The sequence below is a fragment of the Ornithorhynchus anatinus genome, chromosome 6, assembly GCF_004115215.2.
Source record: "Ornithorhynchus anatinus isolate Pmale09 chromosome 6, mOrnAna1.pri.v4, whole genome shotgun sequence".
Classification (NCBI taxonomy): domain Eukaryota; kingdom Metazoa; phylum Chordata; class Mammalia; order Monotremata; family Ornithorhynchidae; genus Ornithorhynchus; species Ornithorhynchus anatinus.
In genome coordinates, this window is record NC_041733.1 from 37,076,645 (window position 1) to 37,092,797 (window position 16,153).

Below are 16,153 nucleotides of genomic sequence, written 5' to 3' on the forward strand. Positions count from 1 at the left end.
AGCAGGCAAGTGGTGGAGCCGGGATCATAATCCAGGTCCTGCTAACTCCCAGGCATGTGCTCTATTCTGCAGGCCATGCTGCCGCTCGGCTCCCACCAACGTCTACTTTCATTTGAGGAGAAATCATCCAAGTGATAGAAAAGCACATAATTGGTACCCTTGCCCTGGCTATGAAATTGGTGTCTGGACCTGCGTTACAAATACTGAGGGACTTTTTGTCATTATGAGCATCAGATGGGGGAACATATTATGCAAAAGGAGACTGTAGACTTTCCCTTCCTGAAAAACCTTCCTGAAAAATAATAAAATCAACCAACATTTTTCTTTATGTTTTTGTTAAGTGCTTGCTCTGGGCCAGAACTACACTAAGCACCAGGGTAGATACAAGCAAATCAGTTTGGACACAGTCCATGATCCAAATGGAGCTCACGATCAATCCCCATTTTACAGCTGAGCTAACTGAGGCACAGAGACTTGCCCAAAGTCACAGAGTAGACAAGTGGGGAAGTGGGCATTAGAACCTAGATCCTGTTGACTCCAGACCTGTGTTCTATCCACCAAGCGTGCTACTTCTTGATACTTTCTCTCTCCCTGGGCAAAACTAAACTTCTAGTCACAGAAATGTGTGTTTGAAAATAATGTTGGTATTTGTTAAGCGCTTACTATGTGCCGAGCACTGTTCTAAGCGCTGGGGTAGACATAGGGGAATCAGGTTGTCCCACGTGGGGCTCACAGTCTTAATCCCCATTTTACAGATGAGGGAACTGAGGCCCAGAGAAGTTAAGTGACTTGCCCACAGTCACACAGCCGACAAGTGGCAGAGCCGGGATTCGAACTCATGAGCCCTGACTCCAAAGCCCGTGCTCTTTCCACTGAGCCACGCTGAAAAGAATATGTGGAGGTGCCAGGAAAGGTTCCTTAGGTTCTTCCAATAAATCCGATGCCTCAACTCTTCCTATAAAGTGACATGGGTAGCAAATACAGTTTTTAAAAACTCAGCTTTCAGCACCTGCAGTTCTAGCTGCCTAGTCTTGTTCTTTGAGCCACCTGTCCAAGCCTCTTTTATATTCCATTTCAGAGACTGTGTGAGGTGCTTTCCACGTGATAGATACATCCACTTCCATTTCTTGGTGAACTGGTAAATAGATATCCACACCACAACTGAACTACTCTGGGAGCTATGCCTCCTTATTAAATGACAGGGCTAGCCCCACTAATCATTTTGAAATAGCCTAATCAGTCTTTGAAAATTGTAAGCAAGAGAACTCTATATGTTAAGCACGTAGAGTCAGGTTAAAACCTTCTCATCGTCAGCATATCCAATAATGAAAAACAAAATGATACTTTTACAACATACGGCATAAGGACTACCAAGGAAATGGTTTCCCTGGCAACAATAATTACATGGGCCCCTAGAACCTCCTCCCTAATTATCTGGTTTATTAGTGAATGCATATCACCATCCATTAGGGAACACTTTCAATTTAATGAGACGTTGTTATAATGAAGATATATACAATGAGGTTTAATGCTGCTGAAGAGCCAAAACAACATGGGTTTATATCACTGAGAATGTCATACACGACACCTTGATAATGAATACCAAAACATTAAAAAGACTATAAATATTTTCTCCTTTAGGTAATAGAGTTAATGTTCAAAAGTCTATAGGCAGCCTATTCCGTGTCCTTTTGAAACTCCTAACACTAATGCTGAGTAGTGCACCTTTTAAACATATTAAGCTTGTTTCCTCCTGAGAGAGGTGGTATCTTCTTGCAATGAGAAGCACAACTGCATGACTTATTGGAGGGAGCCTGGGCTTGGGACTCAGAAGGACCTGGGTTCCAATCCCGGCGCTGCCACTTATCTCCTGTGTGACTTTGGGCAAGTCACTTAACTTCTCTGCTCCTTAGTTTTCTCACCTGTAAAACTGGGACTAAGACTGTGAGCCTCCTGTGGGACTTGGACTGTGTCCAACCTGATTAGTTTTCATCTACCCCAGTGCTTAATACAGCACATAGTAAGCTCTTAAGTACCATTAAAAAAAAAAAAAGATGTGGCATGATGGAGGCTGGAGTGATCTTTTTACCTTCATTATTCATGTTTTGTTTGTTAAATATTTCAACATTATTTTGGAGTAACGCTACACTCTGAGAGAGGGAAAGGGAGAAGCCGCTAGCTGCTATTGTCATTAGTTTTCCTCACGGAAAACATCTTCTTCCCATGGATCGGAGAGAGATTCTGTGTTGGTCTGCCCCACCTGATTATTTCAGGGTTTTGAAGAACTCTCTGGAGAAATGCCCCAGTAAAAACTGCGGAGGATACATGGGGAAAAGAAATCATATCTCTCCAGAGAAGAGCAAACTGAGCTCACTATGCTATAATCTCCTCAATTCAACAATTTTTTAAATGGAGATGGTCCTTTTTACTTCCCAATGTGCAGTTTCCCTCCATAGTGTTCTCCCAGAGACACTCTTATTGATCCCTACATTGTGCTGAGGAGGAAGAGTGAAGAAAGAATCATCCTTACTTCAGGTAAGAGAACTACGGCACCTACAGGTTCGCTCAATCAAATCAGTCAACGGAATTTATCGAGCATTTACTGTCTGCACAGCACTGTTCTTAACATTTGGGAGAATGCACTTCAACAGAGGTGGTAGAAACCTTCCCCACCCACATCAAGCTTATAGTACAGGGGGAGACAGACATTAATAAAGATAAATTGCAGCTCTGTACATACATGCTGTGGGGCTGACAGTGAGAGGAATATCAAGTGCCCAAAGGGCACAGATCCAAGTAAACAGATGATACAGAAGGAAGTGGGAGTCAGGGAAAAGAAGGCTTCATCTGGGATGGGCAGTTGGAGGAGATGTGACTTTGGATGAGTCAACCCATGTCCCAGAGCAGAGTGGCGCCTGTCAATCCTTTGTGAACTATATAGACTAAAGCAACAAGTAGGAATTGCTACCAAGAAAGTGAAGGTGTCTATAAGGAGCTCTGAGGGAAGGAGTCTTTGGCAGCACTTTATTCTTTTCTTCATTCACAAGACTGAAATATTTACATTTGCCATTTGTTTCACAAGGTCATTCTGAAGAAGCCCCATGGTCTCGTGGATCTTATCTGTAAAATGGGGATTAAGACTGAAAACCCAGTGTGGGAAAGGGACTGGGTCCAGCCTGATTAGCTTTATTCTACCCCGCTGTCAGGGAAGCTGCGGCTATAGGCTAATTTATAAGTTACATGGGGAAAGGAAGGAAACGATCAACAGCCAAGAAAACAACCGCCATGCTTCATTAGAATAAATTGCGAAATTGTTTCCTCAACTGGGTGTACGCAATTCAGAGCCTGCATTGTGAGATCATTTCTATTGTTAAAAATGCTCCAGAAGGAATTTTCCCATCACGACTGAGTCTGCAGGCATCAACAATCCCTCTGTCTTTTACTTTGCGGCCTTCAGTTGTCACCTTAGCACTTTGTGAGCCGCACCTCCTTATGTTCCCCACAGGTCAGGCTGTTTTCGATGCCCTCTCCTATGCAGTTCTGCAAGCACTTTCGGTCTCCGGCAGGGGCGAGGGGGGATTGTCAAGGGCAGCATCGTGGAATTCAGGGAAATAGCAAGTCAGCCCACTTCGAGCGGTGACAAAGTGGGTTGCCTATTTCTCTGCAAGGGTGCAGGTAACTGAAATTGACTTAGGGCTCTCAAAGAGCACGGGTGAAAAGAAGTGATCAAATTATCTGGCAGAAGAAGAGGCAGAACAACAGTGCATTCTGTGACCCTGCCACAGGTTCATCCAGACGGGAATTCAAAGACTCGGGTAGGAGTTTTCCTCGGTCTGCCCTATAATTTTACAACTTCGGTCAGTGAAAGCTGGAGAGGGAAGCGTTGGGTTAGATTTTTCAAGTACCTGTTGAACAGTCAGAGCCCGTCCACTTCGGCTCACAGCTGCACATGCCCGTATCCAGGAGGAAAGTTCCGTGTCCCGAGCATTGTTCCTGGCAAACTGGAAGAGGCGTCTCACAGTTCACTCCTCCCCAGCCGGCAGAGCAGTGGCATTCTCCTTTAACACAGACCCCGTGGCTAGAACACATAGGATCTAAGCAGTCCTCTACAAGGAAAGAGAGAAGAAACTCTGTCCAGAAGTTGTTGTAATGGAATTGTCACATCTCCATTCATCTTCCCATATTAGCCACTTTAGACTTTTTTAATTAGGCAATAAAAATGAAGCATATCAACTCTGCATTTGAGCGGGAGGAATATTAACACTTAAAAATATGTTAGGAGACCTAAGTTGGAGAAGAGACAGGAAACGGCATTATGCTATGGGACACTGTGAACTGTCTGTGATGCGCTCTCCTACCCAAAGTGAGTGGGGGTATTAAAAAGTGTCAGCCTTTAGATATGTATTCCTCATTTTTACAAATGGAGACCAAGGGCTGAGAGCCATTAATTTCCTTCGCCTTTATTGGAACAAAGACAAAAGCTCTCAGACTTGAATGAGAATGCAAACTGCAAATGGCTTCTCTCCCACATGTGCTTATATTTGGGTTCTTAACAATGTGGAGGTGATTCAGCATCTAATGGCAGCAGAGAGTCAAATCATTTTGAAACTCATACTCTCTACCCCTGGTTGCCTTTCAACACCATTATTAATTCCTAAATACAAATTTCTACTTATTCAATGGCAGGTTTTCCTGCATCAGGTCACCATGATCCAGTTTTCACTGTCTTAGTGAACAACCACCTAGACCCAAATTAGATTTGCTTCTGGGCTGCAGGAGCTTTTATTATGTTTTCCACTGGTTAACAGAACACCTTGTGCTATATGTGAATTCACCCAGGCTCCATTAGAATGGAGGTTACAATGTCTGCCCTAGGGTTAAAATAGCTTCCTTCTTGGAGCTGTTTAACGTTTTGCAATTCAAGGGGATGGTTGCTCTCTGAGCTAATTCCTAGAATGAACACCTGGTCTTTTCCTTTATAGCCGAACTGGTGAAAAAGTGTTTGGTTTATGCTACAATTATCTCCCTTTGCAAAGTGGGTTTTCTGTCTCGCTACGATAGATATGCAGTTATAGTTCTCAGTAGCTGTTTCCCATCAATCAGTGGTATTTACTGAGGACTTAGTACGCACAGAGTGCTGTACTAAGCACTTGTGGAGTATGATGCAACAGAGTTAGAGGACAGGTTCCCTGCCCATAATGAGTTTACAGTCTAGAAGGGGAGATAGATTTATATAAAGCATTTCTAATATAAAAATATAACTATTTCCCAGATGCCATTTAATAGCTCTGATTCATTCATCAACATCCGTAATAAAATTAATGTCCCTTAATTTCCCATTTGCTTTGGCGTCTCTTTTGTGCCCGGTGAGGTGGTAATAAACTTTTTCCACAGAGCAGTGTCTTTTTTCTTAAAGATGGGCCTCAGTTACCCAAAGGGCCTGTGCAAACTCCACGATGTGCAATTCCTCAATAATGAGGATCTCAAAAACCAGAGCTAATGAGGCTCCGAACAGTTGTTTTTTGGTGGCGGAGTTGGGATGAGATAATAATAATGATAATGATCATTTAAAATAAGTGTGATAACTGCTGGGTAGATACATGAGTAATCTGCCTGGAAAGAGGCCCGGCTCACAGTAAGTACTTAAATACTACTATTATCAATGATGATGATTATTAATAATAATAATAAATGAGATGGAAAAAGGGCATTTTAACATGATGAGTAAAGAGAGCACAGCAATATGCACTTTGTTTCACGTTTAAGATTACAAACTGCAAATCTCAAATGAGATGAGATTTCCCTCAATTCTGTGCATGGTTCCAGGGCAAAACAATACACTTTTTGGGTTCTGTGTGACTATAATGAGGTCTCCTATAATCCAAGGTAGGTTCCTGCAGAACCTGCATTTCAAGAAATCTTGTCTTGTAGCACTCACCCCATGCCCAGTGTCTCACACACGTGCACAACCGTTTCCGGAGACCCTGCAGCACGCTGCATCCGGACATACACTGTCAGAAGGACATTCACCAATTCTGGCAACCAACCTGATTAACTTGGGTTCATTTCCTAACCCCAAATCTCTAGTGAGAACTCATGTTATGGAAGAACTTAGGGTCAGCGTGGCCCAGTGGAAAGAGCCCAGGCTTAGGAGTCCAAGGACCTGGGTTCTAATCCCAGCTGCATCACGAGCCTGCTGGGTGACTTTGGGAGAATTACTTTACTTCTCTGCACCTCAGTTATCTCCTCAGCAAAATGGGGATTCAATACCTGTTCTTCCTCCTACTTAGATCATGAGCCCTGTTGACACATCCTAAGTGCTTAACACAGACCACAATTATTATTGTTAACTGCAGGAGCTGTGTCACATGTATATGTGTAAGAAGCTGAATAACGGACAACAAAATTAAAGCTTAGAGCGAGAGATCAGAATCGGCACGTACCTTCCTCACAGATTTCTCCTTTGTAGCCCGGCACACAAATGCAGACACCCATGATACAAGTGCCGTGTCCAAAGCAGGTTGGATCAATACACTGTTCTTCTGGAACATCACACTCTGGCCCTTTCCATCCAGTCCGGCATACACAGTGCCCTTTCTCATATTCTCCATTTCCACCACACAGCACGGGGCATGAATCTAAAGAGAACACCAAAACATACGAAATGTCATAGTGGGTCAGACGAATTCAAGAGCAGGATTCTGAAGGCAACAAGTGGTCCTGCGGATTATTTGGAGGAAAAGTGTGATGACTGACCTCCTGAAAATCCATGCCAAATGGTTATGGGGGTATGGATGGAATGATGATGATGGTATTTGTTAAGTGCTTCCTATGTGCCAAGCACTGTTCTAAGCGCTAGGGTAAATAAGGTAATCAGTTGTCCTATGTGGGGCTCACAGTCTTAATCCCCATTTTACAGATGAGCTGAGGCAGAGATGTTGAGTGACTTGCCTAAGGTCACACAGAAGACAAGTGGCGGAGCCAGGATTAGAACCCATGTCCTCTGACTCCCAAGCCCGGGCTCTTTCCATTAAGATATGCTGTTTCTTCAACGACACTAATGTTCCTCTCAAATGGCCTTAGTTCTCCAGGTGCTTTCCCATTTCCAGAGTAAATTAATATTGATTTACTAAATGATATCTTAGAGTTTACATTTTATATCTTTCCAAAATGGCATTTTCAAATATTCGGATATAATGGATTCTTAATTTTCTATTATGGGTCAGAGGATGAGGAGGGTTTCCAAGAAATCCATATCTGGAGACGTCTTTTTAGATTTCACAACCGCTCTTTTCTTCCCTCTACAGTCTTGAGGTTTTTTTTAAACAAAAATGCACCTTGTAGTCATTGCCTAACGCTTTCGCCAGACTCCTTTATCTTCAATAATATTAACTGGAGTTGAAAATTCTTAAAATTGAAAGTTAATAGATTATTACCTCTTGCACAATCAGGGCCAAGGAATCCTGGGAAACAGTGGCAGTGGCCAGAGATACACTCTCCATTCCCATTGCAGTTAGTAGAACAGTCATCCATGATTTCTATTTGTACAAAAAATATAAAATAAAAACATTGAGCATCCTTCTGAGCAATGAAGACACTGCTTAATCGTGGTAACTTTATTCCTATTACATACTTGTTCTATATAACACCTACCATTAAGCGCTTAGTACAGTGCTCTGCACAGAGTAAGCGCTCAATAAATACGATTGAAAAGTCAAACTCATTTAGAACCTTATTGTACATATACCTTTTATACAATGGCAACTCTGATTTTACCATGAAGTTTTACTTTCTCAATGTCTGCATTTCAAATGAAACCCCTGCACCCTCATTTAGAAGCAAAATATAGTGCCTTAACCTGATTTTCTCCTTTAATAACATACATGTCATAGCCACTGAATGCATTCCTTAGAAACAAAATAGGCTTGGAAACAGATTCTCTGTTCATTTTTCAGTTGAAGGCAATAAAGTTTCAGTTCAAGGAACTTAAAATACTAGAGCCTATCTTGACAGCGTAAATAATTTTCATTAATAAGTGAAAATGGAAAGCTTTTAAAGTAAGTGTTCATGTTAAATTCACCACCACTAAAAGCATTAGAACTGAAGCATTTTGTTGAGAAATGCTCCCTTTACTGTAAATGCTTATCAGTGCTAGGCCACTAATTTCCTTTCAATCTGTTCACAGAGGAAACACATTTTTGCGGGGTTGAGTGTTCTCTTGAGGTAAACTCCTGATAATCTGGGGAGTCGAAGGGCAGAGTGAATTATGCAGTAAATTCTGAGGTATCATGAAGTGAATAAATTGGCAATCTTCTAGTTTTCAAGTTGTGGGCAGTAATCCCAAAACCATCTCTAAATTTGCTTGTTGACTCTTCCTGTTGGATTCACTCTTCCTGTTCCTCTTCGCTACAGGCTCTGGCATCTTTTCACCCAGAGCTTTTGCTCTTGGAAAGGACATATGTGCTCTTGGACAAGTTTTCAAATTACCGGGGGGGGGGGGGGGAATCATTTCTTGTTCTAATGCTTGAAGTTCATTTTGGCTATGACCAAATCTAAAAAAATTTATCATTCTTAATCTCCAAGATAAGATTCCAGAATTGCCCTATTCACTGACAGGCCACAGAATCATGTCCTATTCAGTTGCCACAGGTGTTTTGAGGGTTGTTCCTCATTCTTGTTAAGAGGAAAGATCTAGAAGCATAATTTCCAAGATTTCTTTTTTTTCCCAAAAAGTGGATGTCTCCAAATTTAGCAGGAGTCCACAAAGTTTGGATGTCTCTGATATTGGTCAATCAGAAGAAGGTTCTCTGAGGAGAAATGTTTCTGAGGGGGACACTTTCAGGGGGTGTTTGCTACTCTTAGTTTCCTCCTTTTCTATTCAAAGTGTTATGCGATATTTCCTACAACATTCGGGAGCCAACTGAAACATCATTCTTCACGTATTGGAAAGTTTAATAACTAGTCACTTTTGAAAACCCTTTTTTAAAAGGCAATCATCAGAAGAAATACTTTTTTGTAAAGGGAGAGATTTTGCCTTTTCACAATTGGTCTAATTTCTACTTCACTCAATCAATCAATGGTGTATATTGAACACTTATTGTGTGCAGAGCTCTGTACTAAGCCCTTGGATAAATACAATACAACAGAGTTGGCAGACACATCCCCTGCCCATACCCAGCTTATGGTCTAGTGGCAATACCATGATTATAATCATTATTATTATTGCTAATAATAATAATAATCAATCAGTAGCATTTACTGAAAACTTACTGAGTAAAAGGTACTGTACTAATGCTTGGGAGAGTAAAATACAGTAAACAGGCACAGTCTATTAACACTCAGATCATTCTAAAGGGTTCCATCTTCTCAAGTTTCTCCACAGAAATTAGTGAAAGATTTTACCAAAAATATCAATTTGGGGACCAAAATCTGTGCTGGCCAAAATAAACCTGTGGCTTCAGATGAACATCTGGGGAGAAAGCCCAGGGCCGATAAACAGGATGCTTTGGAACGTACCGAGTCACAAACCACACGCTAGAAACCTCTTAAAAGTCAGTGCATCTGACTGAATGACAGGCTGCATTGCAAGTTTTTCCACCTTCTCTTGGCCCTGTTCTCATTCTCCACACGCAATTTCTTCCACGATTTAGGTGGAGATAGGGAAAAAGGTCCTTCCCCTAGCCTGGAGGGGGCCCTCAGCAGAGACTGTGACTTTTGACTCCACTGTAATAATAACAACAACAACAACAACAACAACTGTGATATTTTTTAAGTCCTTACTATGTGCCAAGAACTGTTCTAAGCTCTGGGATAGATACAAGGTAATCAAGTTGTCCCACGTGGGGCTCACAGTGGCTTACTGGAAAGAGCATGGGCTTGGGAGTCAGAGGTCATGGGTTCTAATCCCAGCTCTGCCGCTTGTCAGCTGTGTGACCTTCTGCAAGTAACAACTTCTCTGTGTCTCAGTTGCCGCATATGTAAAATGGAGATTAAAACTGAGCCCCACGTGGGACAACCTGATAACCATGTATCTATCCCAGTGCCTAGAACAGTGCTTGGCACATAGTAAGTGCTTAAATATCATCATTACGAAGCGCTTGGGAGAGTACAATATAACAGACACAGTCCCTGCGCACAAAGAGCATACAGTCTAGAGGGGGAAAGTACCATGGATAATGGGGGTGTTGGGGGAAGGAGACCTGTAATACTTAACCATGTGCTAGAGAATTCTAGGAGAAAGAGGGAATGCTAGAAAATCTTTCCAGAGAATGCTGTGCTGTAAAAATCCTTGGTAGGTCATAATTCTCCTTGGGTGGCTATAAGGAAAATAGCAAACTCACTACCACAGCACAACTTGGTGTACAATTTGATAGTAAGTTCTGGAAGCTTAGACAGTGCCTCATCAAAGTCTCTCATAAATAACAGTAAGCACTGAGCACTGTATTACATTCTGAGACAAAAGACATGGACGAGAATTAGAAATCCCTAACCCCAAAGGGTTCAAGGTCTAAGAAAAAGGGGCGTTGTGGTGAGATGGAAGTTAGGAAAGGTGAAACAAGAAAAACAGGAAATCCACATAAAGGCCAAGGACTGTGATGAATACAATTAGACCAGCAGGGAACTATGGCTAGTGAATGTGTCTGTTTTATTGTTATATTATACTCTCCCAAGTGCTTAGTTCAGTGCTTGGCACTTACTAAGTGCTTAACAAATACCATCATTATCATTATTACAGTCCTGTGCATATAGTAAGTGGTCAATAAATGTGATTGATTGAATGATGACTGGTTAGAGGAGCAGAGTTCAGGGTACAATATTGAGAGTGGGTTGAGGTGGAGAAAGACATAATGAATGCCTTGGTCCTGTTAGCTGCAGCTTCCAGCCCCTGAATTCCTGAGAATTCTGTGTTAGCGCTAACTTATTCTGATGAGAGAGGTGGTAGTATTCAGAGGAGGAGTAAAAAGGACATACATGCAATATATGCAGAGTCTATTATAGAAATCCTGCATTCCACTGTAATGCATTAGTAGAGTGTCTGCTTTTCCCCAAATTCTACACCATATCAGCCCCTTTTTTTCCATGATGAGGATTCATGACAGAAATATGAGAGTCGCAATCCCAGGGTGGTGATCGGGTAGCGGGCTTGGCCTTCCTGGCCGATGGCATCATTCTAGCACGGCCTAGTGGAAAGACCACAAGCCTGGGAGCCAGAGGACCTGGGTTCTAATGCCAGCTCCTCCACTTGCCTCCTGCGTGACTCTGGGCAAGTCACTGCTCTGCCCCAGTTTCCTTATCTGTAAAGTGGGGATTCAATACCCATCCTCCCTCCTACTTAGATTGCAAGCCCCATGTGGGGCAGGGACTGTGCTCCACCTGATTCATTTGTACTACCCCAGCACTTGGCATAGTGGTCGACACATAAGTGCTTAACAAATACCACGAATATTAAATACAAAAATGAAGACTAAGTCAGGACCTTCCCATCACCACAGACATCACTATTCATTCAATAGTATTTATTGAGCGCTTACTATGTGCAGGGCACTGTACTATGCACCACCATCCTCCCTATCAATTAATCGTATTTATTGAGCATTTACTGTGTGCAGAGCACTAAACTGAGCACTTGGGAGAGTACAGTATAACAGAGGTGGTAGACACGTTTCGTGCCCATAACAAACTTACAGTCTAAATGGGGAGACAGATTAATATACCTCACAAGTCCGCAAGCTTGACATTATCCTTGATTCACTGTCTCATTCAACCTACACATTTGGTCTGCCAAGAAATCTTGTCAGTTCTACCTTGACAACATATCTAGAATCTACCCTTTCTTCTTCATTTTCACCATTCTGATGAGGAGGTGGATGGGGAACCATTGGACATTTTGAAGAGTGGGTAGATGTGGGCTCAAAAGGTTTTCAGAAAACGATCAAGGCAGCAGAGTGAAGTATAGACCATCGAGGGGAGGGAGAGGAGGCAGAGAGATGAGTGAGGAGGCTGATGGAACAGTCAGGACAGGATACGATAAGTGTGAGCATCAAATTGAAACTCCTGACTGCCAGCTTTAAGGCACTACATCAGCTCTCCTCTCCTACCTTACCTTAACGATCTCCTATGATAACCCAGCCCGCACACTTCACTTCTCCCAAGCTAACCTAGTCAAGGTGTCTTAATCTCATCCATTTTGCCGCTGGTTCCTTGCCCACATCCTTCTTCTGGCCTGGAAATCCCACACACCCTTCACATACAACAGACTACCACTCTCCCCACCTTCAAAACCTTCCTAAAATCAAATCCCCTCCAGAGGACCCTCCCAGACTAAGCCCTTTATTTCTTCTATTTGCTTTTCCTTCTGCTTCACCTGTGCACTTAAGTTCAAACCCCTTCAGCACTTTGATTTTCAGCCCATCCCCAAAGCAGTCATGTACATATCCAACTGCAATTATTTTCAGGTCTGTCTCCCCTACTACTCTGTAAACTCCTTGTGGGCAGAGATTGTGGGTAAGTGTTCACACTCTTGTCTTATCTTCTCCCAAGCTCTAAGTGTTCTGTATGCAATCAATGAACACCACTGATTGACTATCTTCCTGACTTCTCTGTACAACAAAATACCTCAGAATTCACTTTACTGTGAAAAAGGTAATGAATATCCTCCCTTAGAGTAAATATGATGCCTAAAGCCTTGTAAGGACCCCTCACTGTTACATCTAATCACAGGAAAGCAACGTATCATTAGAGTGAATGAAATGGAATGGATAAATACAATCTTAAATAGGAAACTCCCATTTTCATCTTGCAATGCTATACACTATGACCGAGTGCATAAGCTTCCCCCAGAAAAAGTGTGAGGATTAAGAAAAGCCTCAACTGCATTTTAGACTCTGGATTTTGAAAAAGTTAACAACTCAATAAATTAACAGTTGGTGAAACATTGTTTTTAAAACCTAGAAGACTTTTCTATTTCTCTGCTTGTGGGGAGAAAAAAATCATCTTCTTAGCTTATAGGAAAAAGTCTGGCAGAGAAGATATATTTCAGCTGCCTCCGTTAAGATTGGTCTCATTCAATATACAGTGATGGCAATATAACCAAGAGATTCAAAATATTATTTTAACTTATCTTTTCATTTAGCCAATATTTTGTCATCATCATTATAATAATCAGCATTACTATATCTTAGAAAGATGTAAAATCAGCAGGGTCTTCCTTGGGGAAAAATTATCAGTGCATTTTTATTGCCTTTCTGATTAGTTTAGAGAAAAGTCTGATGATCTTATGGCTTGAATACTATTTTCTATTGGCTCAAGGTCTTCAGCTCCAAGTAAAAATAGAATTTAGATGTTATGGAGAACAGATGGTATGTCCATTAACAGTAAACACATCTTCTTTCCTAAACATATGGTTAAACAGGTTAACTAAAGAATGAAGTGGTGAGAGTTGTAAATGAACCTGACAGCTGTAGAATAATTTCTTTAATTTTAAAGTACTGGGTTTTTGTAAAATGTCAAATGGTGATCACAGTACCTACAAATAGTTTACCCCTACAGCTTCAGGATACCTTCAGATTTAGGCGTCACATGAAAAGAGATAAGGGGATTTGGCTAAGCAGTGGGGTATTCCCATTCCCTGTTGCACTTACTACTGTATTTTTATATTCTCTTGCTTCCCCCTAACTGTAATTTGTTTCAGTATCTGTCTTGCCTGGTAGAATGTAAGCTCTTTGACAACTGGGATCAGGTCTATTAACTCTACTGTACTCTCCTAAATCCTTAGGACAGTGCTCTGCGCAGAGTGAGTGATCAATAAATGCTACTGATTGATTGATTTTTATACCCTACAGCTTCAAAGAAGTGTGGCGTGAGTGACTAACTCAGATAAATTTCAACAAGGCTTTGCTGACTTGTTTCCTAAGAAGATTATAAAAAATTTAGAAGAGTGTTGAAAATTTTAACACAATTTTTAAGACTTTTGATTTTTTTTCCCCAAATGCATTCAAAATCTTTAAGCTTCCTGTTCTGATTTCAGCCTTTCTATCTAAAAAAAAATCATATCCCCTCTGGAGCATCAGTTGATAGTGATTCTATTGTTTATTTCCTTCTTTACTTTTGTATTTATTCATCTGTGGAGGTCTTGGTATCATATTTCCAGTTAATAATAATAATAATGTTGGTATTTGTTAAGCGCTTACTATGTGCAGAACACTGTTCTATTATCCTATAGTTTTCTAAGTCCTCAACAGGGAAAAGATTTCTGGGTGTTGGTGTGTACACACACACACACACAATACTTTTTGAGAAAGCATACCTCAAAAGTACAGTAGATAATACTTTACTATGATAAACATGAAATATTTTCGAATTTTTGTGCTTTTTGTTTTAATACCATAAAAGACAGTTAACACTTCATACACTGGCCCGTTTTGACTTTGAGGATTTTACTTTATACACAAAGTAAATGTCACCATATCCCTTTCATCCCCCATCATTTCTTTCCAGGTGTGTCTTTGCAGCGTAAACACTTTAGACCAAAGAACAATGCCTCTTACCAATTGCTGTAGTTAATACAAATACTTGTTCCATCTTCTTTCCATCATTGTAAAAAGCAAGATACCAAGGCCCTTGATCCATATACTCAATGAAACCTGTCTCCTGCAGTGAAGTTAAAATTAGATTCCGTGGAGAATGCTGGGAATCTTCAGAGTTCTTAGGTTCAGGTTTAATTAACTGTTTTCCATCCATCAGCTTTACAAAATCAAACTGAAATAGCAATATAAGTAAGATGAATATAAACATATAGTTCTTGACACAAAAAAGCTATTACCCATTTTTCAACTATAGCTCTGTCACAACATTCAACCTGGACAAGATTTTGACTTTTCTGAATTTGCCTGCTCTGTGAAAGATGCTATATTCACACCAGAAAAATAAACATGCAAAAAAACCCCACACAAAAAAATTTTTAATCTTAGAAAATGCATTACATTAATTATGAATATTTCACAATATTTACTGCAAATGTTCCTGAGGTATTATGAGAAAAATAAAATAGCTTGGAACTTTCAATTCCTACTAAAATATTTTAGGAAAAGATCAGTGTTCATTTGGAAATGCATAATATCTCTCAGAAAGAATGAATATTTAAATACTAACAATAATGTAATCAAACAAAAATATCAAGATGCTGCATTGAACATATTGAGGAATGGCTGTCATAAGTTGGCAGAGTGAGTCTCCATGAATTTTAAGGGGGCTTGCGAAATGAAATGTGTATTTTTTGGGGGGGTGGGCAGTATTTTTTAAGCACTTACTATATGCCAGGCACTACATTAAGCACTGGGGTAGATCCAAAATTTGTTGGACACAGTCCATGTCCCACGTGGGGCCTCATAGTTTTAATCCCCATTTTATAGATGTGGTAAATGAGGCACAGAGAAGTTAAGTGAATTTTCCAAGGTCACCCAGCACACATGTGACAGAGCATTAGAACCCTTGTCCTCTGACTCCCAGGCCAGTGCTCCGTCCATTTGGCCACACTGCTTCTCTTGCAGTTCTTCTCCAGCAGGGAGGACAAGGGTCTTTATGAAGGAAATAGGGTGGCTGTGGTGTTATAAACAAGATTATTCACAACTCTTTGAATATGGCTTGGGATGGATAAATTCTGAGGCCAGGGCAGCTTTCACTGTTTGTCCCACTGGGACATTATCTTGGCAGATATGAGAGAGGAGCACTGTAGAATTGCAGAATGGCAATACAGGCCACTGCCTCTAGGATTGAAAGGGAGAGAAGAAACGGAAGTAAGGCTGTTCTCTGCAGCTTCTGAGGATACGTTGCAGGACTCCTGTGAGTATGGATAGCAGAAAAACTATGGGTAGTGCTAAAAAATTTCTGCAGACTGGCAAAAAATATTGAGCATTTTGCCATTAGCAAGAAGTTTTTTCATCCAAATAAAAAATGGTTAATTTTCCTGTGATCAAATCACATGGCACATTTTTTTTTTCCTCAGAAATGATTTGTAAACACACTGCCCTTTATCCCAATCTCCGGCAAGAGTGAGGCCTTCCCAGACTAAGCCCCACTCTTCCTCATTTCCCACTCCTCTCTGTGTCACCATGACTTGCTCCCTTTGCTCTTCTCCCCCTCCCTATCCCACAGC

At 41.1% G+C, this 16,153-nt stretch overlaps 1 protein-coding gene across 4 annotated transcripts in view; it reads right to left on the reverse strand.

Annotated features, from left to right (window-relative positions):
* Positions 1 to 16,153, reverse strand: part of TENM1 (teneurin transmembrane protein 1) — a 717,827-nt gene that overhangs the window by 224,732 nt on the left and 476,942 nt on the right. For all 4 annotated transcript variants that reach the window (XM_039912369.1, XM_029067334.2, XM_029067335.2 and 1 more), the window contains 4 exons: positions 14,547 to 14,757; positions 7,437 to 7,538; positions 6,444 to 6,638; positions 3,906 to 4,106 (listed from right to left, as the gene is read on the reverse strand). In XM_039912369.1, the coding sequence (XP_039768303.1) occupies positions 3,906 to 4,106; positions 6,444 to 6,638; positions 7,437 to 7,538; positions 14,547 to 14,757 (709 nt within the window). The remainder of the gene's footprint in view (positions 1 to 3,905; positions 4,107 to 6,443; positions 6,639 to 7,436; positions 7,539 to 14,546; positions 14,758 to 16,153) is intronic.